Source organism: Pituophis catenifer, unplaced genomic scaffold (assembly GCF_029215685.1).
Source record: "Pituophis catenifer annectens isolate HBS135680 unplaced genomic scaffold, rPitCat1.0.hap2 SCAF_1, whole genome shotgun sequence".
Classification (NCBI taxonomy): domain Eukaryota; kingdom Metazoa; phylum Chordata; class Lepidosauria; order Squamata; family Colubridae; genus Pituophis; species Pituophis catenifer.
This window is the reverse complement of record NW_027256881.1, coordinates 59,914,876-59,939,206: the sequence shown is the minus strand read 5'-3', so window position 1 is coordinate 59,939,206 and position 24,331 is coordinate 59,914,876. Positions and strand designations below refer to the sequence as shown.

The 24,331-nt window shown below is 39.9% G+C and overlaps 1 protein-coding gene across 1 annotated transcript; it reads left to right on the top strand.

The window, feature by feature from the left end:
* The first annotated feature begins 4,251 nt into the window (after positions 1 to 4,251).
* On the top strand, positions 4,252 to 22,468 carry TMEM151B (transmembrane protein 151B). Its single transcript, XM_070949972.1, has 2 exons — positions 4,252 to 4,347; positions 21,032 to 22,468. Exons 1-2 carry the CDS (start codon positions 4,252 to 4,254, stop codon positions 22,466 to 22,468), a joined length of 1,533 nt encoding a protein of 510 aa, XP_070806073.1.
* Positions 22,469 to 24,331: the final 1,863 nt, after the last annotated feature.

Here is a 24,331-nt window from a genome sequence, read left to right as displayed (position 1 = left end):
TAAAAAGCTGCTGTTGTGAAATTACCCAATCTCACTCACTTAATATTACAAGACAGTTAGAGGTTGCTGTTTTCCATTCATTCCCTCATCTCTATTATGTACTACTACTCACCTTGGAAAATCCACTGAGGATGGAAAAAAGTAGGCTGGCTCATAACACTTTCTGACCCATAGCACTAAAAGCTCCTTATCTGGGAGTCCTTCTGATTCACAATTCTTTTTCATGAAAGAGTCTTTTGAAAGAAATATTCTGCTATAGAGGTTGTAAAAGCAGGGAGAAATAAAGACACCAACTTGTTAGAGAGTTGGGAGTTAGAGAAATGGGATGAAATACTGTCTTTGCATCCCTTTTAAGAGAAATGGGCAAGCTGAACAGTACATTTTAAAAAAAAACATTTTTCTTGAAAGGAACTGTTGGAAGGTATACCCACACCAGTGGTGGGTTTCAAATTTTTTTACTACCGGTTCTGTGGGTGTGGCTTGGTGGGCGTGGCATGGATTGATGGGCGTGGCTTGGTGGGTTGGCAGGGAAGGATACTGTAAAATCTCCATTCCCTCCACACTCCAGGGGAAGGTTACTGCAAAATCCCCATTTCCTCCTGATCAGCTGGGACTTGGGAGGCAGAAAATAGATGGGGGCGGGGCCAGTCAGAATTTTTACTACTGGTTCTCCGAACTACTCAAAATTTCCACTAACGGTTCTCCAGAACTGGTCAGAACCTGCTGAAACCCACCTCTGACCCACATCCTAAGTAACTCTAATCAAATTAAATTTCACAATTGTGATTATTTCAAAGTAATTTCTCCAGCTAAATCCCACGTTGCTATTCCAACATTACTTGAATTCCCTGTATCCCCAACAGCCCCATTTCAAATCAGGGAGAACAATTGATGGATGCTTTTCTCATTGGCAGGAAAATCTAGCAAGTGCTGCATCTTATCTTGCCCTGTAGTAAACTATTAAGACAGCACTACTCACCAGCCTCCTTAACAAAGCAAAGTTGAGATTGGCTTTATACACAGAGCATATTTATGCTGGTATCTTTGTGCTGCCTCAAAGAGTACAGCACATTAGACTGGCTATTTAGATATGCCCTAGGATTGAATAAGAAACTTCAAGAAATACATTGTCATCCAGAATTCAAATAGCGTTCAGGGTTGAGTGGAGTTCTAAAACAGAATATCTCCACTTAATTTCTATTCGCCTCTTGTGTTCAATGGGACATGACTAAACTAACCTTTGCAGACACACAACTGTTATTTGTCAATATATGAGGGCCAAGCCATTACAAATGAAAATAAAGAACAATTCTTACTCATTTTGGGATATAAGTTTACAATGAAAAATCAAATGTTGAGTAGCCATATAGGAAACTGTTTTATTGACTTAGAAAATGCCCCATTCTTGAAATTTTGAATACTCAGAATTAGAATACAGGAGCGCTGAATAGGGAATTTTAAAGATGGAGAGCCTAACGGAGGCATTCAAATTCACAAAACTCGTTGATATGGCCTTTCTGTAAAAAAAGTAGATGTAGCGTATTCTAATTCCATTTAAATCAATATGTAGAAATGCATCAAGGAGATAAATCATGTCTCCTCCTTATCCCAAATGCAAATTACATTAACATTTATACCACAGAACCTGGTGACCAACCTCAAAACAGCCGCAAGAAAATACCCAAGCAGCTATCTACCCACAGTTCAAATACAAGAGTTTGGAGCAGTATCTCAACCCGACAACTTTAAGAGGTGTAGACTTCAACTCCCAGAATTCCCCAACCAACAACTCTAGGTCTGGGATATTCCTGATGGAATTACCTAGCAGAGAGAACCAGACATTTTGCAGGCAGGACTAAACTAATACTTTTCTTTCAGACCTCCAGCAAGGGAGTCCAGGTGTGGATGCATCAGATCCTGGGAGCTCTGAGGATTTGGTGCTAATCTTAAATTCAAGTAGGAAATTCTGTCTGCATCATGCTGTGAACTATGGCCCATCTGTTTTTCTGCATCTTTCCCCACATGCTCTTTCTCCCAAGTGCCCTGAACTGAATTATTGCACTTCTGGGAGTTCCCTAGAGTGCTGCCTTTCTATTTTCTTGTTGGCAGAGAATAAGCACAATCTACACCCAATTATTTTTCTGAACAGAACAGAACCATGTTGCATGCTGCTCTGTTTTTGTATTCAGTAAGTTATTGCTCCCTCAGAGTAATTTTCTGGCTGAGATCTTCTCTTGCTGTCCAGCTTGGAAAGATCTGCTGTAGATTCCCTTTTGTTTGGATGGTTTGTTTCAATAGTCCTCAGGGATTGTGCTCCCATTCTTGTATCTTTCAGTTGTAACATTTGCAAATTGCTCTTTACTTGCCACTGATATTGGAGGCATGCGTTCTAGTTTTATGAAAATTTAGAAAAACAATTCGAAAAATTTAATTTCAGTTTCCTCAGTTGTATATGCCTGTGGATAGCTTCAAGGGTTAAATGAACAAATGAAAGCATCTATAATGGAATAGACCAAATACATATCATAAGCTTACATACCATATATTAAGGTTCATAAGTAATGTTGGATGAGGAGGAGGAGGAGGAGGAGGAGAGGGAGGGAGGGAGGGATAGGGAGTGTGTTGTCCTGGCCACTAAGATTTCTATGTTTTGTTATGATTCAGAAGCATCTGGCTGATCACTACTGAAGGCAGAATATAGAGTTGCCAATTAAATATGCATTTCTTTAAATAGTGTTCTATGTATGCATTTGGTTTTTCTGCCATGCTGCATACCACTAAATGCAACCTCCACTCCAAAAATGTTTTCCTGCTCATAGCTTTCAAACTTATTGCTGGGTTTGTAAAAGCTACACGCCTTACTTTTCAAATAAAAACATATAATCTTTCTATAGGGATTCAAAACTAGGCAGAAAGAGCCACACAGTCCCTTCCCCTCCACCCTTTTCAGCTGAAAGGAACCTTTTGCTGGCATTTTGCATGCATCTTTGAAACACAATCTCTGATGCCTGAGATTCACAGTTTTCAGAACTAGATTCCGCTTCGGCGTCTATACATACATCTGGCAGGGTGGCTATTCATTTTGGCCACTAATGGAGCCTTTGGGACTCATCCTTTCATCTATTTTGACAAGAACTCTAATCGTCCGCAGCGAGTTGGCTAGCCGATTTAGCAAGTGAGCTAATTCTGTAAGACAGGCCATGCATTAGTTATGGGGCTTTGGTACCCATCCATAAAACTCCTTCGGAAAGTCTTTCCGAAATATTTGCGTGTGTGCGTGCGCAGGAAATCGGGCTGCCCTCTTTTAAAACCGGAGCCACGCATTATTTAAAACTTGGCTGCAGTGAAGGCGAACTGAAGAAAACAGGGATGCGCCAAGATCTATCGAGCCCACTCAGGCTTGTCCCACGCGGTGGGGCTTTGTGGTCTCGCAAAGTAATCTGGACTGCCCCACACCCCACCCCATCCCTACTCGCTCGTGCCTCGGCCCGCGTGAAAAGCCTTTCAGTGCTTTGGCGCGCCGAGAAAGAGGCTCGACTCTTCCCAGGCTGTGAATGAGGGGAGAGGGAGGTGCGAGGGCCGAGGAGGAGGAGGAGGGAGCTAAAGAAGCGAGCGCCAACGACTGGCTGTGGTTGCTTCTCTCCTCACCTACCGCCCAGAGAGCCGGGCAGACAAAGGGGGCGAGAGAGGCAAGCTGAGACTGGAGCCTCCGGAGCCTCAAGGTCACTCGCGCCTGGATTAGGAGAGGAAGAGAGACGCGAGGACGCTGAGGCGCCCCTTCCTCGCCACCTTCCCTCCGCCCTCTGCCTTCCCCCCCTCCCAACCTCGCGACCCCCGGTTTCACCTGAGCAGCTGCCTCGCCTCGCACCAGCGCCTTCATTTCCCGCCCCTTTTCCCGCCCTTTGCCCATCCCCGTGCGGTGCGTGCACGGCCGGCGGGCTGCGTGAGCTTTCGCTTAGGCTCCGCCGAGAGTCCCTCAGGCGCGAAGCCGCCGAGTCCGCGGGGCAGGCGCTGATCTTGGACCCGCCGCAAACGCCGCGTCGCTTTTCCTCGCGGCGCGGGCAAGCCCTCGCCGCAGCAGCCGAAGAGCCCCCGGATTGATGGAGGCGCCGAAGGCTGCCGCCTTTTCGCCGCCGGGCTGCCGGCCCCGACGCAGCCGTTCGGGTGGCGCTCGTCGGCTCGCCTTGGCGGGATAATGCGCCGCCGCCGTGCCTGCTGGTCGCCCATCCGAGAGGCTCCCCGGTCGGCGCCATGTCCCCCCCAGCCTCGGCGGCCGCGGCCAGCAGCAACGAAAGAGGCAGCAGCACCTCAGTGCCTCAGGAGGAGGCGGAGGGAGTCCGAGAGGAGGTGAGGATGGAGCGGAGGTGCCTGCTCTCGCCGGGCGGCCCGGAGCAAAACACGTTGTTAACCATTTGCATGTGACGGTTTTGCATGACCACGCTCGTTGCATCGCCTTGTGCTTCCCTCCGCTCCGACAGAGGGGTTGCTTTGCAACCCCGCCGGTAACTGGGCCGGGTGTTTTGCGCACACACAGGTACGCAATCTACCGCTTGCACTGTTGCCCTCCGTGCCTCCCGGTCCGCTCCTTCTGCAGCGGACATACCAGTGCGGCCGTAGCGGGACGTCTCGGTTTCCCCATGTAGACCCCCGAAAACGCCCGGGAGAAACAAGGTGATTCTTCTCGCCTTTCTCTCCAATTCTGTCGTAAGTTGCCTTGAATATTATGCCCCAAGGGATCCTCTACTTATGGACCGAAGTATTCATTTCGTCTATAAACCGGTCTAATAACAATGACCGTAGAATCTTGCCCCTTTGTGTCTTTTGAGAATGGCATCACCGATTTAAGTTATCTGTTTGTGAGCTGCTGAAAGGGAGGTTTCCATATCTACAACGCATCCCTAAAGAGGAAACCAGATATTTTCGTCGGATTGATCTTGAACCAAGTAATAGGATTTAATGAGGCTGGATAAATCCATCTAAGGGAAAACCGTACCTCCTATGATTTGGGGTAAAACAGTGCAGTTCCAGCGTTACATATTCTGTCTTAGAAAAGGTGGCTGAAATTCGTTAAAGGAGTCAACCTCTAAAATTGGCTGTGAGGTAATGGTTTCTTCCTGAGGACAAATGAAGCATCCAAGGATAGTGAGTTTCATGGCAACAAAACAAAGTAGAGGAGGAGGCATACAGTGGAAAATGGCTTCACAGCATATTTCATTGTTGTTTATACCAGTAGTTCCACATTTACATGTGGAAGGAATTAAGGCATTTTGCTGTTCCGTTAATTTGTCACAGATATTGGCGACTCGCTTCAGTTAATGTTGCCTGCAGTGCCCAACTCTTAACAATCTTTGAGCAAGATGTGATACTTTTTCAGCAAAAGCTCAGTGTTAATATAAATGCTAAATGGAAGCCACAACGTTCATTATAGGATGAATAAACCTTGAGGATAAGGTAAACCCAGGAAGAAGAATGAGTAGCTAGAAAGTAAAAAGGAGATGGCTGTCTTGAATGGATCCATGCATTAGTTTTGGATAAAGGCAACGAGGCTTTTGCAATGAGGTTTTTCTGATTACATCTTCTGAGACAATTGGGTTGCATCCGGAACCTTTTACGTGCAAGGCATGTGCTCTGGCACTGAGACTCTTTCTTGTTTTTTTGCTGTGAACTTTTCCTTTCTTTCGGAGCATCAGGATAAAATTGTAACAAGATAGGTTGCAGATGGAAATAGCAGATGCAGCGGATGCTTTTTGGCAAACCTGACACAGAATCTGGCTGCAAGGGATCAGCTCCAAATGACATAAATTTCAACATTCCTTCATTTAGTGAAGTATAGGAAAGAAGCACATACAGAAGCTATCTTTGGCATATGCTTTTCTCTATAGCACAGTTAGTTGTGACATCTCTTGTATGTCTTTATGTCTGTATAAGACATACAAGACATCTCTTGTATGTCTGTACACACTTAGGTACACCCACTTGTACATGGGGCTAGTTAGTGCTATGTAGTTTACTGATGACCTAGTTAGTGCTATGTAGTCACCTCATTTTTGGGGAAAAGTGACATTGACTTTCAACATTCTTGAAACATTCTTATGACTCTTTTGTAGTCTTAGTTATAGTGCTCTTAACTAGTTTTTCCCTTATACATTTATGGATAATTCTAAATTGTTTTCTACTCCTGTGACAAAAACAAAGTACAAAACAAGGAAGGAAATGGAGATACAGTATGTAAAGTATGAAATCATTTAAATCCACTTCAGACTTCACTCTAAAAATGAAAAAGAATAAAGAATTTTGAGGGATTATCTGGAAAGCATCTTCTCATGGCACAAGAGAATTCTGTGAGTGCAAGTTGGTTTCCTTACTTATATAAATTCAACTTTATGAGAATTTTGAACATAAATTATCAAAGGGTTTTTTTCATTTAATCCCCAATCTGTGCTAATCAGATGTTTTAGAATTTAGCTCCCATGAGCTCTCAGCACACATGGGCAGGTACTAGGAAAAATCAGATTAGAAGTCCACATTGTATAAGTAATTATTTGGCTAATAAAGATTGGTTTACAGACCATTTTTTCCTCCCTACTGGTTGGATAATCTCAGAGTTACAGTCCCAAAGCATCTCCTGCTGGAATAATGATTTATACCCATCTGCCCCTCACCAGTCTCTATGACTTTTTTTTTCTGTATCATGTTCTTCTGAATTTTTGAATTCTGATTTCAAAATCTCAAATCTTTCATTTAGATATACCGGTACATGTACGAGTAGTTCTTGACTTATGACCACAATTGAACCCAAATTGAACCGTGGGGATGCTGCAGTGGTTGCAAATGTGAAAAATGGTCATAAGTTACTTTTTTCACTTTGAATGGTCACTAGATGAACTGTTGTACGTTGAGGACTACCTGAATGTGTTGCTGTTTCACGCATAAGAGTCTAAATCTGCTTACTGCTCAGTTCATCCTTCAGAACAAAGATCAAGAATTGAACAACGTCTTCCATTCAGATAACTACCCTACAAAATTTTGCTCCTAACTCCCTAACTCCTAATTAGGACTGACTGTTGTTATTATTATTATTCAGTAGCATTCAGTTATTATTTATTCAGTAGCATCAATGAGTATCTTTTCAATATAACTTAACCGGTAAGCTCTGTAAAATATTGACAGATAAAATATCAAGAAAAAAGGGGATAAAAAGCAGAAATGATAAAAAATCATTGATTTTAAAAAAAATCTTGATGAATGTATCTTTCTTTTATGTACACTGAGAGCATATGCACCAAGACAAATTCCTTGTGTGTCCAATCACACTTGGCCGATAAAAATTCTATTCTATTCTATTCTATTCTATTCTATTCTATTCTATTCTATTCTATTCTATTCTATTCTATTCTATTCTATTCTATTCTATTCTAAATACAAATTCTAGCTTACAGTAATGCATTGTGTGAAGCCAGTCAGAATCTTCACAAGAATTAAACATTTTGAGTTGGGATTCAGAAAAATAAGCAAATGAATAACTTGTAGGTGTCCTAGCATGCCATTTAAGGAAAAGGGGAAGTTGGGAAAAATGAATAAATGGCAGAGCAAGGGATTTCACATTATCTGAAGTGACAGAATTAGAGAATGATAGTTACTGGCAAGAACATAACATCATAAATGTGAAAGATAAAAGTGGAATAAAGTTCTGGGGGTTTTTCCAAACAAGGATGAATGTGCTGAACTCTTGGAAAGATAGAAAACCAACTTAGAAAATTAGACAAAATAGTTTGTGTTTTGAGTAATGAGAGAAATGAATGAGTTTGATATGTAAGGCATCAGACTAAAAACCAGGAGGCCATAAATTCTAGTCCTACTTAGGCACAAGGCCAGCTGGATGATCACTTTTCCTCAGCCCTAAACAGAAGACAACGGCAACTACTTTTGAAAAACCTTGTCAAAAAAAACTGCTGGGATTTTTCTAAGTAGTCTTTGACAATTGGACATGATTGTACAGAAGGAAAAGAAAAAAAAAGAGGAAAAATATTGCATTAGTTAAGATGAGAAGCAACCACTAGAAGTTGACTATATCTTTTTCACCCTTTCATTTTAATAGTATGATTTCATGTAGACTTGGGTGTCCATTTAACTAATTTATGTGTCCATGTATTTTGCATAGGATTGGGTTAGAAGTTATGAGACCCTGCAGATAAGAACACTGCTTCCTCTTCACCATAAAATTATATTTAAATACATTTGTGTGTGTGTCTATGTAAATCAATTCAGACCAAAAAATGTAAATAGATGAAAACCAATTTCAAATTGTGGGATCATTTTGTAATGATACATTTATGCTTACCCTGGGCTGAAGCAAGATCTTGACCAAAAATATGTGACTCTATCAAATCTTCAAAGGAGAAAATTGCCCTGGCGATTGCCAAGCCTACAGGCTTCTTGGCAAGATATCAGAAGTGGTTTGCACTTTCCTGCTTCCTATGGTTAAGGGAGAGACTAAGGCAGGACTACAATTCACAGTCTCCGGGCTTCTAGTTTGATGCCTTAATTATATTTAACTACTACATCCAACTTCTTTTTGACTTATTCTACCACCACAAAATCCAACCACCCATGGATAGATTCCTAGTGGAGGATATTTCATGTTCTATAGGAATTCAATAACTGGTGAAGTTTTGGATTTAAACCTCTCTGGATTTGCAGTTTATGGACAACATACAGCAGGTTTATAATTCTTAGTGTGTTTCAAACTGGCATCATGGTTGGACTATGAGAAAATAGTATAATGTTTTGTTTTGTCATGTTTTCCCTGTGGAAAACAGCATATAGTCTGACAGCATGGATATAAATTTGGGTCATGCTGATATAAAAGAAAAGAATTTGTTTAGGAGAAAGAGCTAGGCTTCTCAAAGGCACCAGTTTCAGTTTCTATAAAGAGAAGAAAAGGAATGTGTGCTTACTTAAGAGCAATAGCACTTAGACTTATATACCGCTTTACAGTGCTTTACAGCCCTCTCTAAGCAGTTTACAGAGTCAGCCTATTGGCCCCAACAATTTGGGTCCTCATTTTACCAACCTCGGAAGGATGGAAGCCTGAGTCAACCTTGAGCCTGGTGAGATTTGAACTGCCAAATTGCAGTCAGCTGGTAGTCAGCAGAAGTAGCCCACAGTACTGCACTCTAACCACTGCACCACCAGGGCTCCTTAAATGTAAGATAGCACAAGAAAATATAGCTCAAGTGCTGATTGACTTCCGTTATATTGAGAACAGATTTTGGGACAGAAGATAATTATCTTGGTATGGAGGGATTAGGATAAGGTCAGAGCTTTATTACCACAGATAACACATCTGGTCAAGGATGGAGTTAATGTGCAGACACAAAAGCCCATTCAGCTTTTGGGTAGATGAGTTTTAAGAGCCCTGCAACTATTTTGGGTAAAACTGTCCTTCCAGTGAACCATATTGTGATTGTAGTTAGCCTAAACAAGGCTTCTATGGGCAAGCCTCCCCCCCCCTTTTCACCTTATCCCCCCTCCCACACAGGTAAACCTCCCACCAACCCATCTATAGTGACTCTGAGCCAAACAGGACCAATGCTCTTTTTTTTATTATTTGTGTCCCTGTGGTGTGTATGTGTTTTTCCAAGATTTTTTAAAGCCAGCCTATGCAAAGAAAACTGGAATATAATCAAAATATGGTTGTTCTTAATGTAACCAGGTCAACTATATATTTAGCCTTGCTTTATCAAGTCAATCATTTATCCAGGTACAGCGGCATATTAGCTCTTTTATATCATGCTCATACACCTTTGAGTTCTTTAGGCCTGTCTTCTAGTTGGAGCAACATGGGGGTAGAAACCATAATAATATTGGAATTAAAGCTATATTGAGTTCATGACTGTACGCAGAAGGCTAAGAATAATAAATAAATTGAGAAGTTACTGTTGTAATCACTTGCATTGCTTCCGTACTGCACAATGAGAAAATTGATCTTCTGTTTATAAGTGTTCTCATTTTCATTAGACTTTACAGAAGAACCTGCTTAACTGAATGTAGATAGTAACTAGGGCTTTTAGTCTCTTGTGTGAAAAAAATTAAGGAGAAAAATAATTTCAGGAAACTGGGAAGCAGAAAAATGATCCTGACAAGTACCTCCTGTCACTTTGCCTGCCTAGGGAGATACATACTTTGTATTGCCAATTGTTATAAATGACTTTGATTTTTTCAGGAACCTCGATGTTATTGCTTAAGTCAGATAAATACTGCAGAAGGATTACTAGTGTATCTTAATCATATTATTTGTACGCACCAGATCAAAACAAATAAGCTCAAATTGCTAATTCATTATATCCTTTTCCTAGTGATTAACAAACTTCATACTGTATAGTGATAACACTGATTTTGTTTTTTTGTAAGTCTTTCCTTAGGCTAATAAGAAATTCAGCTATTTTCCCCCCAAAATTCCTTCTAGTGCTGAGATGTTACCAAGGTAAAACCAAGTGCTGCAAATTGTAATGAGTTATGATTTAAAAATTGGGATTTAGGAAACCACCTAATACCAAATCAAGATATTAGTCCACTTGGCTCTGTATTATCTGTACTATTGTTCTGGAGTTGCCAAAGAATGAAGTTGGACTTTTGCATGCATTCTGTAATAGAGTTTATTGGTTTCCTTTAACAATGTTTTTAATTCTCTTTTTGCATGATTTTGTCCTGTTTAATAAACAGATTATCATTATTATTCTTCCACCTCTTTTCTTGGGTCTTTGAGTAAGATTCAATGCTTGATGGCTGCCTAGATAAAAATTTCATTGGCAACATTTTCAGATAAGAAAATGAGAATAACATCAAATGCCACTTAAGAAAAGCAGTTCCACATGCTGTGTCTATAATGAATCCACCAATATTGTATCTCTCCTGGTGCACTTTTAATTTCTCCAGTGCAAATTATGCCATGAATAGAACTGACAATCTTTGAGAGAAGCATATGTTACTGTCTCAACAGATGCTTAGAAACTCATCTCTTCTGCAGTTAGAAGCACTAATAACTTTGTAGTAAGTTAACACTATTTGAGACTGGAATATGCAGTACAACTTCCTTAGCTTCTGATAGGAGAGACCAAACTTTATAAGTTTTCTGAAAATGTAACATTTTTCTGGTTGAAGGAAAAGGGGAAGCAATTATTTTTTTCTGTTGGAGATTTTATCACTGAAAGGAAGAAACAAAATGTTTTTGTAGCTTCAGCAAGCAAATGTACAGGTAGTCCTTGATTTATGACCAAAATTGAGCCCCAAATTTCTGTTGCTAAGGGAAACATTTGTTAAGTGAGTTTGTCTCATTTTACTATGTTTGTCACAGTTGCTAAGTGAATCACTGCCGTGGTGGGTTGCTCCCAGTTCGCATCGGTTTGCAGAACCGGTAGTAAAAATTTTGTAGTAGTTCAGAGAACCGGTAATAACATTGGCTGGCCACGCCCCCGAACCGGTCCCCGGCCTGGTCACCACTCACTTACCCCGCCCACCTCATCAGAGGCTTTCTTTTTTTAACTTTTAAAAGCATTTTTTCTACAACCTCTTCAGGCGAAGAGGCTGTAGAAAAAAAAATGCCTTTAAAAGCCTCTGGCGATCCCAGCTGAGTTCCCTGATCGTCAGAGGCTTCTAAAAGCATTTTTTTTCTGCAACCTCTTAAGGTTGTAGAAAAAATGCTTTTAAAAGTTAAAAAAAAAAAAGTTGACCATGCCCACCCAGTCACATTACCCCCCCACTAAGCCACACCCACAAAATAAGCCACTCCCACAGAACCGGTAGTAAAAAAATTTAGAACCCACTCCTGAATCACTGTAGTTGTTAAATCAATCAAACTGCTCATCAGGTCACAAAAGATCATGTGACCCCAGGACACTGCAACCGTCATAAATATGAGTCAGTTGCCAAGCGTCTGAATTTTGATCATATGACCATGGGGATGCTACAACCATCGTTAAGGGTGAAAACTGGTCATGTCACTTTTTTTTCACCCAAGATCTCTATTACTTTTGGTACTATATTTGCTTTCTTTTGCTGCAGTCATTCTATTTCTATTTGCAGATGTATTTTGTTATCTTCTCCAATTCTTTCTCTCCTATTCTGCTGTCTTCAGGTACTGCCACGGCCACTATCTAGACTTTTTTCTTATCGACAATTGTTAAGTCTGGGCTATTATGTGGCAAGTGTCTGTCTGAATTCCAGAGTCCCAGGGTATCTTAGCTGCTTTATTTTCTGTTATTTTGTCTACTTTGTTGTCCTGCCAGTGCTTGCTTCCAGGCATAGGGCATTTCTTGCTGGTATTCCAATGCAGCATCATTGCTACTTTGCCATGCCCTTGTTTTTTTAATCAGTTTGTGCGATCATCTTGCAGCAGTTAACCAGGTAGTCCACTGTTTCTTCAGTTATTTTGCAGACATATGTGGCATTTGCTGCCTATTGCTGTCTTCCCAATTCTGGCTTTGTATGTATTTGTTCTTAAGATTTGGTCTGGTGTAGTCAGAATTAACCCCTCTGTCTCCTTCTTCAATTTTCCTGCTGTTAGACTTTGCCAGATCTGCTTTGCCTGATGTTTTTCCCCCCCTGTATTGCCATGTAATATTTTGTCTTGCTATGTCTCTTCTATTCTTCATTTGGTCTTTCTTATAGGCAGTTTGGCCTCTTTGCTACTCAGTCAGCCTTCATGGTTTACTAGCTTCAGTGCATCTTCTTCACTCTACTTCTGATATTCTTCAAATGCCCTTTTTTCTTCTTCAACTGTTTGGTGTATTTGCAACATTTCACACCCACCTATACTATTTGGTAAGTAAATTTCAGATGCTGTTCTTACATACAGCTTCAGATTGTCCATGTAAAAGACGGTGGGATAGCCTGCCAGATGTTTTTGATGTTTTATAGCCATGGCTTGACTTCTTCAATTTTGTTGATGGAGGAATCAGTGCAATGACAAACAGTAGTGGCCACAGTGAGCCTCCTTGAAAGAGTCATCTCTTGATATTAACATCTCCCTGGCTATCACCATTGACTGACAACTATATCTTCCATTGTGCTATTGATATTTGCACAAATATCTTCTGATGTTTCTATTGACTCCTGTTATTTCTAGGGACTTTATTCAATCATGTGGCAGGAGGCAAATGCCTTCTTGTAATCAATCCAAGCTCATATTCAAATTGATCTTTCTTCTCTTGCAGTTTTCCAAACAAATTTTGTTAATTAGGAGCTAATCTTTTGCTCCTCTGCTACCAGTATTTAGGTAGTTTTCTTTCTGTGCAGGTAAAAAGAGCTTGTTTTCAATTAGATGCTGCTGGACTGCATCAGCTATTATACCAGTTAGCAATTTGAAAGTTGTTGGTAAGCAGTTAATTGGCTTGGAGATGCCTGGTGCTGGCCCTTTTCTCTTTTAGTATCAGGTAGATTTTACTAGATGTTAATTAATCTTGCAGCATGTTGTTAAACTGCTTGGTAATGAATGGGTGCCAACCAGTCAGATATTCCAACCTAAAACCATGCAATGCATGGTGCTGACCAATTCTTGATGTTTCTTGACTTTTTCCCACCATTTCTGCTGTTATTACAAGTTCTTTCAGCTTATTATTTTTAATCTTACCCATTTTAACCAAGCTGGATTCTAGAGCACATTGGTTAGAATGCAGTATTGCAGGCTAATTCTGCTGACTGCCAGGAGTTCGATCCTCACCGGCTCAAGGTTGACTCAGCCTTCCAACCTTCCAAGGTCAGTAAAATGAGGACCCAGATTGTTGGGGACAATATGCTGACTCTGTAAAATGTTTAGAGAGGATGATAAAGCACTATGAAGTGATATATAAGTCTAAGTGCTATTGTTATTCTTGTTGGACTTCTGTGGGTTGTTCCATAGCTGAGCTTAGAACACATCTGACAAAATTCTTGTTGGATCAGTAGAAATGTTTCTGATTCAACTGAAATTGAAGATTCTGCCTATAGCGTGCAATTTGAGCTTTGTGTCTCAAATGAACTTCTTGGCTGTAGCTGTTATTTGCTGCTTTATTACATTCAGGGCTTCCTTGATCTTCCTTGTTTCTGGATATTTCTTGACCAGATACTCTTTGTATTCTTGATTTTCTTTGGAATTATGGTTGGTCACACAGTCAGTCAGATAGCTGGACTGGGATTTTTATCCGCATATCAAATCCTTCTTAAGGACCTAGGAGAGGTATATGTTATTATTTGATGTTTATTATACACAACAAAGTGAAATCACAGCTCCCAGTTCTTTACTGCCCAACTCCAGAGACTGTAATAGATGCTGTTCTAGTTCTTAATCATATTTAGACAGAATTTTTTTTCTGTTTGACTTCACCATTTGAGCTTAGAGTGAACAAACAGGGCTATTTGAAAGAAATTGCTTACTACTATCTAGACTAAGAAAGCTCCTTTTCATGACATCTTAAAAATGCAGAAACATTATACTGGAATGCCAACAAATACTGCTAATGAAACGTGTTTCTAACTTAACAAAGTATTAGAAATTAAGTATGTGAAAAAGGGTGAGAATCTGTTTCTCTGTCAGCAGGAATAGCTCTCCAAAACAGTAGGGGCCTAATTAAGTTTGATGAGAAAAGCCAGGAAAAGAAAGTTTGAAGTTGGAAATGGGTTAGTTCCAGCAAGAAAAGAAGAAAATTCTAGAAAAAACACCTCAGTGCAAAGGTTGCTGGATAGTAGTTTGGGTTTGTGGGTGGGCCTCAAAGTTGTGAAAGTTGGCCTTGACCATCTTTACATGGTCATCTTCCTTGGATTCGTGTCCTTAAGATGGAGCCATGGCAGTGGATACAGGCATAAATATGTGCAGTGGAGGTTAGGATAAAAACATATTTGCATTAAAGTAGCTTTTTGAAAAATAAGTCAGACTTCATCTTCACCATATTAAAAAATAGTTTTTACCTATTAAATTGCAAGTTTGGTTCATATCACTCAGTAGTGTCCATGTCAAAGCCCATGCTAGTCATTCCCGACTCTAGGGGACAGTGCTCATCTCCGTTTCAAAGCCGAAGAGCCAGCGCTGTCCAAAGACATCTCCGTGGTCATGTGGCTGGCATGACTAAATGCCAAAAGCACACAGAACACTGTTACCTTCCCACCAAAGGTGGTCCCTATTTTTCTACTTGCATTTTTTATATGCTTTCGAACTGCTAGGTTGGCAGAAGCCCCATTACGCAGCACTAGGTATTCGAACTGCTGAACTGCCGACCTTTCGATTGATAAGCTCAGCATCTTAGCCACTGAGCCACCGCGTCCCTGTAAGTCCCTTATAGGGACTTATATTGTTATGTTTAGTCCTTGTTATGTTAAGTCCCTACTTAACATAACAAGAACCTAAAACGTAAGAAAATATCTTCAATATTGCCACCTGGGTGAACAAGGATAATAATGATTGTTATTGAAAGGCAGGGAGGATTGATACCAAAGTTCTGAGAAATATGCAGCTGCCTATCTTAACCATAATTTATGCACATCTGCACGTTCTCCAATGCTTTTCTTGAAATTCAACTGGGAATCCAAAATTAAAGAGTAGGCAATAGTCTCAGAAATGCAGGAAAAGGGAATGAAGGATAGAAAAACCAAATGATGTTATCTCATTATATTGAAAGACGTCTGCATCACTATTTTAGAACCCCATTATAATGAAATAAAAGATGGGGAAAGCCTCTCTAGGTATTTAAAAAAGGATAGAGGTGCTGCTGAGGGTAGCCTGAGCTAGACGTCAATGCTGAGCAAAGATCTGTTCAGCCACTCGTGTAAAGTGTTGTGTAGCCTTCCCCATCTGTTTCGTTCTCCTTCAGTATACTTTCTGATATGACACAAGTCTCCATCAACCATGGAGATAGATGCTTGCTTCCTTAAAAAAATGATGTTGCTTAGAGACATAATTAACTCAGCCCAAGATGCCATTATTTTAAGGATTAATGATAGCCCTGATACCTGACAATTTGACTGGTTAAAATGTGCTAGATATCTTCCACATTAGAAGAAATGAAGCTTGTGGAAAGCTGGAAGTATTTTTGTTCAGCCATGGCTCTTTCCATGGTTTCCATTGGATGCTATGATTTGTTTTTGGGTTGTAATCCTGCATCTGGGGTCAGCTCATATATAAAAATGATGTGTAGATATATATATGAGCTCTAAAAAAATAATAGATATTAGGCTATTCAATATTGGCTACAAGGTGATGCAATGGCTCAGCTCTGAATAATCTACTGGGGTCAAGTCAAAACAAAATTACATGATATCTTAAATTTTTTTTTATTTTTATGTACGTACAAGATTTCTGCTTTTTTTCAAGGTAACATATTTAGTTGATCATTCTTCAAATTAATTTGCATGTATTATAATGTATTTATATTGATAAAAAATAGTTACTAGTCCAAGATAAGCCTCTAAGCTTCATCATTGAGCGATAATTGGACCCCCAGTTTCCCTAATCCAAATCTAGCAAGATAATAGCTTGGTTAGTACATGATACATTTGAATATATTAAGCTGGTCAAACAAAGCAATCCATATTCCCCAACCCTCCAAGCACAGATGTGTTTTTTAGGTGGTTACTGAAACTTCATAGCACTTGAATGTCCTTTCAGATTCATAATTTGGGCCTAGGTGAAGTAATGCTTGACCAACAGAAGGAGAACATTTCTCTAAGATATTCTGAACTGGAGAAATTTAAACCTGAGTGTTTTGGGTATTTCTGGAAAACAGCAACCTTCTCTTAGTTCACTTTCATAAATATCTAAATTACTTTTAGCTAGGGAAAGACAAGAATTGTCTAAATGAAGAAATGCCAGTTATTGCACAGCACTTACTAGCAATCTTGTAAGATTGCACAGTTCTAGCAATCTTCTGTCTTGCATGCAATCTGAAAATGTGTGTCCCCATTTGTCTTACAAGGTTCCTATCATCCTCAGTTTGAACCAAGAGATAGAAATGCATATCACAAACTTCAATGCATTTTCCTCATTCCACTTTATGTGTTCAGATTGTTTTCATTCTTTCTGATGGATTATGGTTACTGCAGAGCTACAGTCTTAAAAAGAGGTCTTCATCCTTAGTTCGTCCCTTTCTGGTGTCAAACATGGCCTTACGCTTTCAGAGTTATTTTAACTATTTTTCCTTGAGGCTGATTTAGTGGCACTGCTTGGTTTGTAAGATCACAGTTTAAAAGGTCTTGTGACACTTCACACATTTGATGGGAAGCGATAGCTGTAAAAGCAAATATATAAATTATGCTTTGAATCTTTTTACTTAAAAATTGAAGGCAAATAGCTTGTGGAGGAATCTTGTTAAAAATCTTGTGGTTAACAACTAGACCAGGATGCTGCATCTTGCAAACTGGTAATGTGGCAGATTTATAAAGCAATGTTCCTATGTCTATAATCACACTCAGAAAATGTGAGAAATACAAAAATAGAACTCGCACCATCCAAGCTAAAGAAAAACTGTGGCTTGTAATTCATTTCCATTTTAGTCATCTGTAATGCTGTTATCAACGCATATGCACTACTTGTATGACTGTTAGGATGCTTACTTTTAAGCATTTTCCTAATTATTGTACATTCATATTGCATATTAACCCAAGATAAATATGGCCAGTGAAATATGGAGGAATCATTATAAATCAAGAAGATCATTAAGTTTAAATGAAAGATTTTAGGATATGAATCTGTATGAGAATCTGTAGGGTATGAGAAAGACCCTAAACTTGTGTTTTTCATACAGTATTTGCCACCCCCATATTAGAAATAAGACAGGGGAATAGATAGAAAATGTTTTCTATAAATGTCTTTGTAGTGGACAGTTGAGCTCTTAGGGTGGAGGACTAAGGATTTCAGCCATTCTCTCCCCAAATACTCTTCACATCCAGCTTCCATTTCCTGCTGCGGCCAACTCACTGTGAGACAAAAATTACACTAATATCAAAAAATAAATAAATAGTGGAATAGAATCATTAAAGAAAGAATGGAGAAAATAAATGTGAATGACAAAAATAAAAATAATTTTTTAATAATTTTAAATAATTAAATTGAATTGTTGAATCGTCTCACAACGAGTTTCCAGTGGCAAGTTGGCTATGTCATGTTGTCCCACTGAATTGACCGTGGCGAGTTGGCCATGGTGAGTTGACCATGATGTGGAGAGTTGACCATGGTGAGTTGTCCCACTCAACCACCATCTCACTTGGCGTCCAACCCCTGATGGGGTCCTCATAACCTGTGCTGCCATATTTATAATTAAGAGTTCCAAACACAAAAAAATGCAAAAATGAGATAACAATATGTAACATAAAGCCATGTAACTAGAGAATTCAGCTTTTCTGCCTCTTTAAGGTAGCTTAAGTTCCGAAGTAATAAACCAAATCAAATTATTTTTTAAAAAACTGAATGTAAACATTTTTTAAAAACCTTAAATAGTGAAAAAAGCTTTCAATATTGGAAGAGGTAATTTAAATAAGTGACCATGTGAAACAGCAACTGAAAAGGAATTTAAGAATAAGAATTTCAAAAGAAAATACAAAGTTATGGGCAGATCAAAAGATGGTGCTACTCTGATCTATAAAGAGATGAGATAGAGCATTCCAAATTAATTTTAGTGATGGCAAGGAGATTGTAAAAATATATACAATATATATCTTCTTGCACTTACTTGAGCTATGATTCAAGATCACTATAAACCCCGATTTTTCTAGCTTGTACCAAAATAAAAGTAGACTTAACACCATACAGAAAACAATTAACCTATTGCTGATTTCCTGCCTAGATAGATTCACCTGTTTCTATAGAAGTTGAATCCTTGTGAAGTGGAGAGCCTCAGCTTCCTTTTATCCAGACTTCTAAACTAGGAAGATGGAGCGCTCCCATCTATGCTCAGCCTCAGAGTACAATCTTCTCAAGTCTCCCCTTTGTTTTAACCTTTTTTTGTCTGGGACTATGTTCACAAATGTTATTTTGTTTATTATAAACCCCTTACTGTTTTACATTGCTGTCACATACTGAATCCTAGAAAGATAGGGCAGGATTATTAGCTTTAACAAAGAAGTCATTTACAGTAAACGTGTGTTTATGAATCTATGGACAAAGACTGCAAAATCTTGTATTTTTCTTGTATTTGCCACCCACATTCCTATAAATGAGACATGGAAATAGACAGAAATATTTTCTAAACCTGTCTTGCTTTTTTTTTTTGTTTGTTTGTTTCTGGCTGTATAGCCATAAATTACATTCACTCATCTCTGAACCTACTACTTACATGCAAAAAAAGAATTAAAAATTCAGTTTATAACCAGGAAGCCCAAATAATTGTGTCAGACAAAAGAAAATCATGTTTTTCCATAAATGTGACAGTAAACAACACTTCATGGGTTGCCAAGTTTTTCTAGCCATATGTACATCATATACATTTACATCATATAAGGAGATAAAACTTTAAAAATTTAGAAATTGATAACCTTGTCTACTATTGTAAGGCTAAACAAGCTGAGTGTAGCTACATAAACTATTACATTGCACAAAACCCAATGTCAGGGTTCTAAGTAACACCCCCAGCAGAAGTAAAACTCCAAGGCAGGCATTCTCAAGTTCCATTTTATTAGAGATGTCATATTGGCACATCTGGGAAAACCCGAATCTGAAAGGCCTCCGGGTTTTCCCCACCCAAATCAAAAAGTTCCTTCCCCTGCACCCACATGTCCACCACATGGTCCAATCATGTCCCTGTCCCAACTGGAGTTGCTTCCCAGTCACACTTCTCCAGGTGCAGGCTGAACGTCCTTGACTCCCAGAGAAAAGAATGTTGTTATGGCTGTACATCTCACCCTGTCTCCATCCACCACCCCCTCCTGTTTCCCATAGCATGCCCACCTACCAAGTGTGGCAGCCCTGAAGATCCAAAGTAAAAGATGGCCTCTAGGGCTGACACCCAATTTCAGTACTTGGTGCTTCATCCCTAGATTTTTATAGCACCATCAGAACTTCAAAAAGAGGTTTATAAAATGCTTGCAGCTCCATGGATCAGGATTACTCACTCCTGCATTAGACTAAGAGAGAGAAAATGAGGTGCCAGAAATGGCCCTGGACAGGTTACTCCTGTAAAGAGTACTGTAGTCCTCAGTGGAACAGAATTGTACAATTTCTTGTCTATTTACCAAAGGAAATTAAGAAGGATTGAAATCTGCCATTTTTCCCTTAGAAGTAGCTGAGGCTCTATTGTTTCTTTATATTTATTTTTTTATATTCCCCTGGGATACATAAACCTAGAAAGGCAGAAGACTTTAATTAGGCTTACTCCATAAACTTATTTGATAAATACCAATAGTTTGTATTGAACCTCTCTTGAACCTTTTCAATGTGAAGACAGAAAATAGTTGCACAAGAGAAAGGTCCATTGTCTCACAATTATAGCAAAAAATGACTGCAAATTGGCAGAGCATATTCATATTTTAGAAATAAAATGGTAAGAAAAAATGTCCGTAAAGGCAGAAGTGGGACTAGGAAAGAGGGAGAATGGGGCAATCCTTTCCATCTTCCTGTGAGATGTAATATATTTAATAAACGAATCACAAAACTTCTCCATTTAAACTGAAAGAGGGTGATGGCAGATCTGGAAGATCATATCAACATGTCCCAATAATTCATTTCCTCAGAGCTTGGGAGAGGATTGTTACAATCTTCTACTGTAGTAATTTGAGGATGCTATAGTAATTTGAATGTGAGTTCTGGGAAACAATTATGCATATGTAACTTCAGTTCTCCTGTTCCTCATGCCTACAAGCTGAGAGGATTTATCCTGAGTACCACTATTCATGACTCTGAGAATGCCCATCTGTGACTAATTCTGTAGTTAATGCTAATTAAGACAGTTATGCAGCTCTCTCAGTTTCCCTTTCTCTCACTATATAGTAATTATTTTTTTTCTGTTTTCTCTCTGCTTTCTCCCCCCTCAAATCCACAATATCCACGATGTCTCCTCATCATGCAAAGCAGCAACGGCCAGTGAAGCAGTCGCTCAGCAAGTCGCTCTGTAGAGAGTCACACTGGAAGTGCCTGGTGCTCTCCTTCCTAATGTATGGCTGCATGGGAGCAATGACTTGGTGCCACGTAACAAAGGTGACCCGGTTGACATTTGATAGTGCTTATAAGGGAAAGTCCATGATGTACCATGATAGCCCTTGCTCTAATGGTTATATCTATATTCCTTTGGCCTTCTTGGTGATGCTTTATGTGGTCTACCTGGTGGAGTGTTGGCACTGCTACACTCGCAATGAGCTCCAGTACAAGGTGGATGTGGACAGTGTGCATGAACGTGTCCAAAGGATGCAGCAGGCCACACCTTGCATCTGGTGGAAAGCCATCAGCTATCATTATGTCAGAAGGACACGTCAGGTCACCCGCTATCGCAATGGGGATGCTTATACTACCACCCAAGTCTACCATGAGAGAGTCAACACCCATGTGGCAGAAGCAGAATTTGATTATTCTAACTGTGGGGCGAAGGACATTTCAAAGGACCTAATAGACTTGGAGAGTTTCCCAGCTACTCGGCTTCGCTTCACCAAGTGCTTCAGCTTTGCCAATGTAGAATCTGAGAACTCCTATCTGACTCAGAGGGCCCGTTTCTTCACAGAGAATGAGGGACTAGATGACTATATGGAGGCAAGGGAAGGCATGCATCTTAAGAATGTGGATTTCAAAGAGTACATGGTGGCTTTCTCAGACCCAGACAATTTACCTTGGTATATTTCTCACTATGTTTTCTGGGTGGCTGCTCTCTTGACTTTGTCCTGGCCCTTGAGAGTCTTGAATGAGTATCGCACTTCTTATGTCCATTACCATGTAGAAAAACTCTTTGGATTTGACTATGTGGCAGTAACACCAGCTGAAGAGCGTCCTTTCTGCCGACGGATGCCTCGAGTCAACACAGTGGATAGTACAGAACTAGAGTGGCATATCCGCTCCAACCAGCAATTGGTGCCTAGCTACTCAGAGGCTGTCCTTATGGATTTGGTAGGCCTGTCTGGTTGCACTACTTATTCCTCCTGCCATTATGGCAGTTATAGGCAAAACTGTGAACAATGCCATAGGACTATAAGTAGCTCTTCCATCTTCTCCCGTAGTGCTCTCAGCATCTGCAATGGCAGCCCCAGAATCCCCTTTAGCAGCAGTCGTTTCTCTCTGGGCCGCCTGTATGGCTCCCGGCGCAGTTGCCTTTGGCAAAGTCGGAGCGAGAGCTTAAATGAGCAAAGCTGTCCAACTGAGCAGACTCGCCTATCCAGCCAAGTCACCATGGAGGAGGAGGAACCTCCTCCTTACCAAGATGCCCTCTATTTCCCTGTCCTTATTGTACATCGAAATGAGGGCTGCCTCAACCATGATCACCGCCACCTCCATCGGAATGGATCCTGTGTGGAGACCTCACTCTAAAGGTGTGAAAACCACTTAAGGGAAGTGCCCTGACTCACAGATCTGATGGGTTAGGCAGGAGACGGTTTAGCAGAGAAATACTGGCATTAACCTATCTTCGTGAGTCTGAAAGTATTCCTCCCTCACATTTTCCCTTGAACAAGTCCATAGCTTTTGACTTCATGTAATAAATTTGATATGGAGCAATCAACACCAACATCAGATCCATGGCACAGAATTGCAGATTGACAACCACAAGCAAAAAAACAAACAAATAAAGGGTGGGTGGGTGGGTGGGTGAGGAGATACTAGGGCTTTTTCTTTCCTGTTCCACCTTCAACTGCCCAGGTCAACTTGACAGTATCTTGCTGGATCAATCCCTGACTCACTTTTTTAGAGTTGTATTTCATCAGAAGAATCCATGACAGTGTAGCTTTTCCTCTCAAGCAAGACAAGTAACTGCACTGATTCTCCAAGCAAAGGAACCTGAAAGAAAAGCTACAGTCCTTCCTTTTTTCTAGACCATGCCTCGACTGTTACATTGTCCTCAGCTCTGGGGACCCTGAGTTCTTAAGAATTTCTGATGTTTCACATGTCAGAATCAGCAACTTGTGGGTAAAGTTTAAAATGTTCACAGTACTTACTCTTTTCTGGTAATAGAAAGAAAAGAAAATTAGCAAGGAAAACCTGGACTTTGATATAATGCAGTTTTGAATTCAAATCCAAGAGAAGCCCCAATATTTAAAGTAAGGCACTGAAACTACCATGTATATTTTAAGCATGTCAAGAAGTTGTGGAGATGACTGGGAGTCCTAAGAGATCCTAAATGAGAGGAAATTAGTTGTCATGAAGTTTCTCAGGTAAGAAATTTGATGATGAGGAAGGATCTAAGAGATTCAGCTGCAGTTTTTTTTAATGATAAACTCATTAGTGTGACACTGATGGATATTTGTGTAAATTTAACTGCAAATCGAATCCATTTTCTGCTTCCTGATGTTCTTTGGAATATGAAGGGAGGTAATCCATATGTAAGTGATATTCCAACAGTTGGGCCTAGCAGTTTTCTGCTCCTTTGTGAAGAGCACATGGTCATTGGCCTATTATAGGACCCCCTCACTTCATCCATTCCCAAGTATATACCTTGATGGAGTATCAAACATATATACCCCCAGACTATTGGATATATGTGTTTGACTTGTGCCATATTAGGATAGAGCATCATATGTGGAATTTCTCTTTTCATCCAGTCTGATGATTTTTCAGAGCTAGGAGTTTGTGGTATGAACGTCTATTCTGACATGCCTGTTTTTGTTTTTGATCTTGCAAACTGCAACTTCTCACATTGCAGTTTTGATACTACAAAATGTGACACCTAAGATTTGATTAATGCAGTTTTCCTCAACTTTGATGTTCTCCATATATGGGGACCCCAAAAACGAGAGTTCTCAATAATGGTTATGATATCTAGGAAACTTGGGAAGTCAAAATCCACACTATCACCATCTTTCTTCGATTTTATTGTGTGTGATTTATTCTTTGGGGGAAAAATCTTACGGAAGAAAGATGGACAGCAAGGCCTGTGATCTTGGTCATAAGTGCTCTATAATTTACTAAATTCAATAATAAACACATTTCTCTGCAAAAGCTCACTTTCTCAGAACAGATCAGCATTTCCTATTGGTGACATTCAGCTACAAATCCCAGAACCTCCGATGGCCATGTTGGCTGGAATCCTGGTTCAGGTTTCTAAACCACTGTTGCTGTGGCTTAGAATAATAGTCTAAAATCCAAAGTTTCAGGAACCTTAATTCATACCATGTTTCACCAAAAATAAGACCCTATTTTATATTTTTTTTGAACCCCGAAATAAGCACTTGCCCTTAT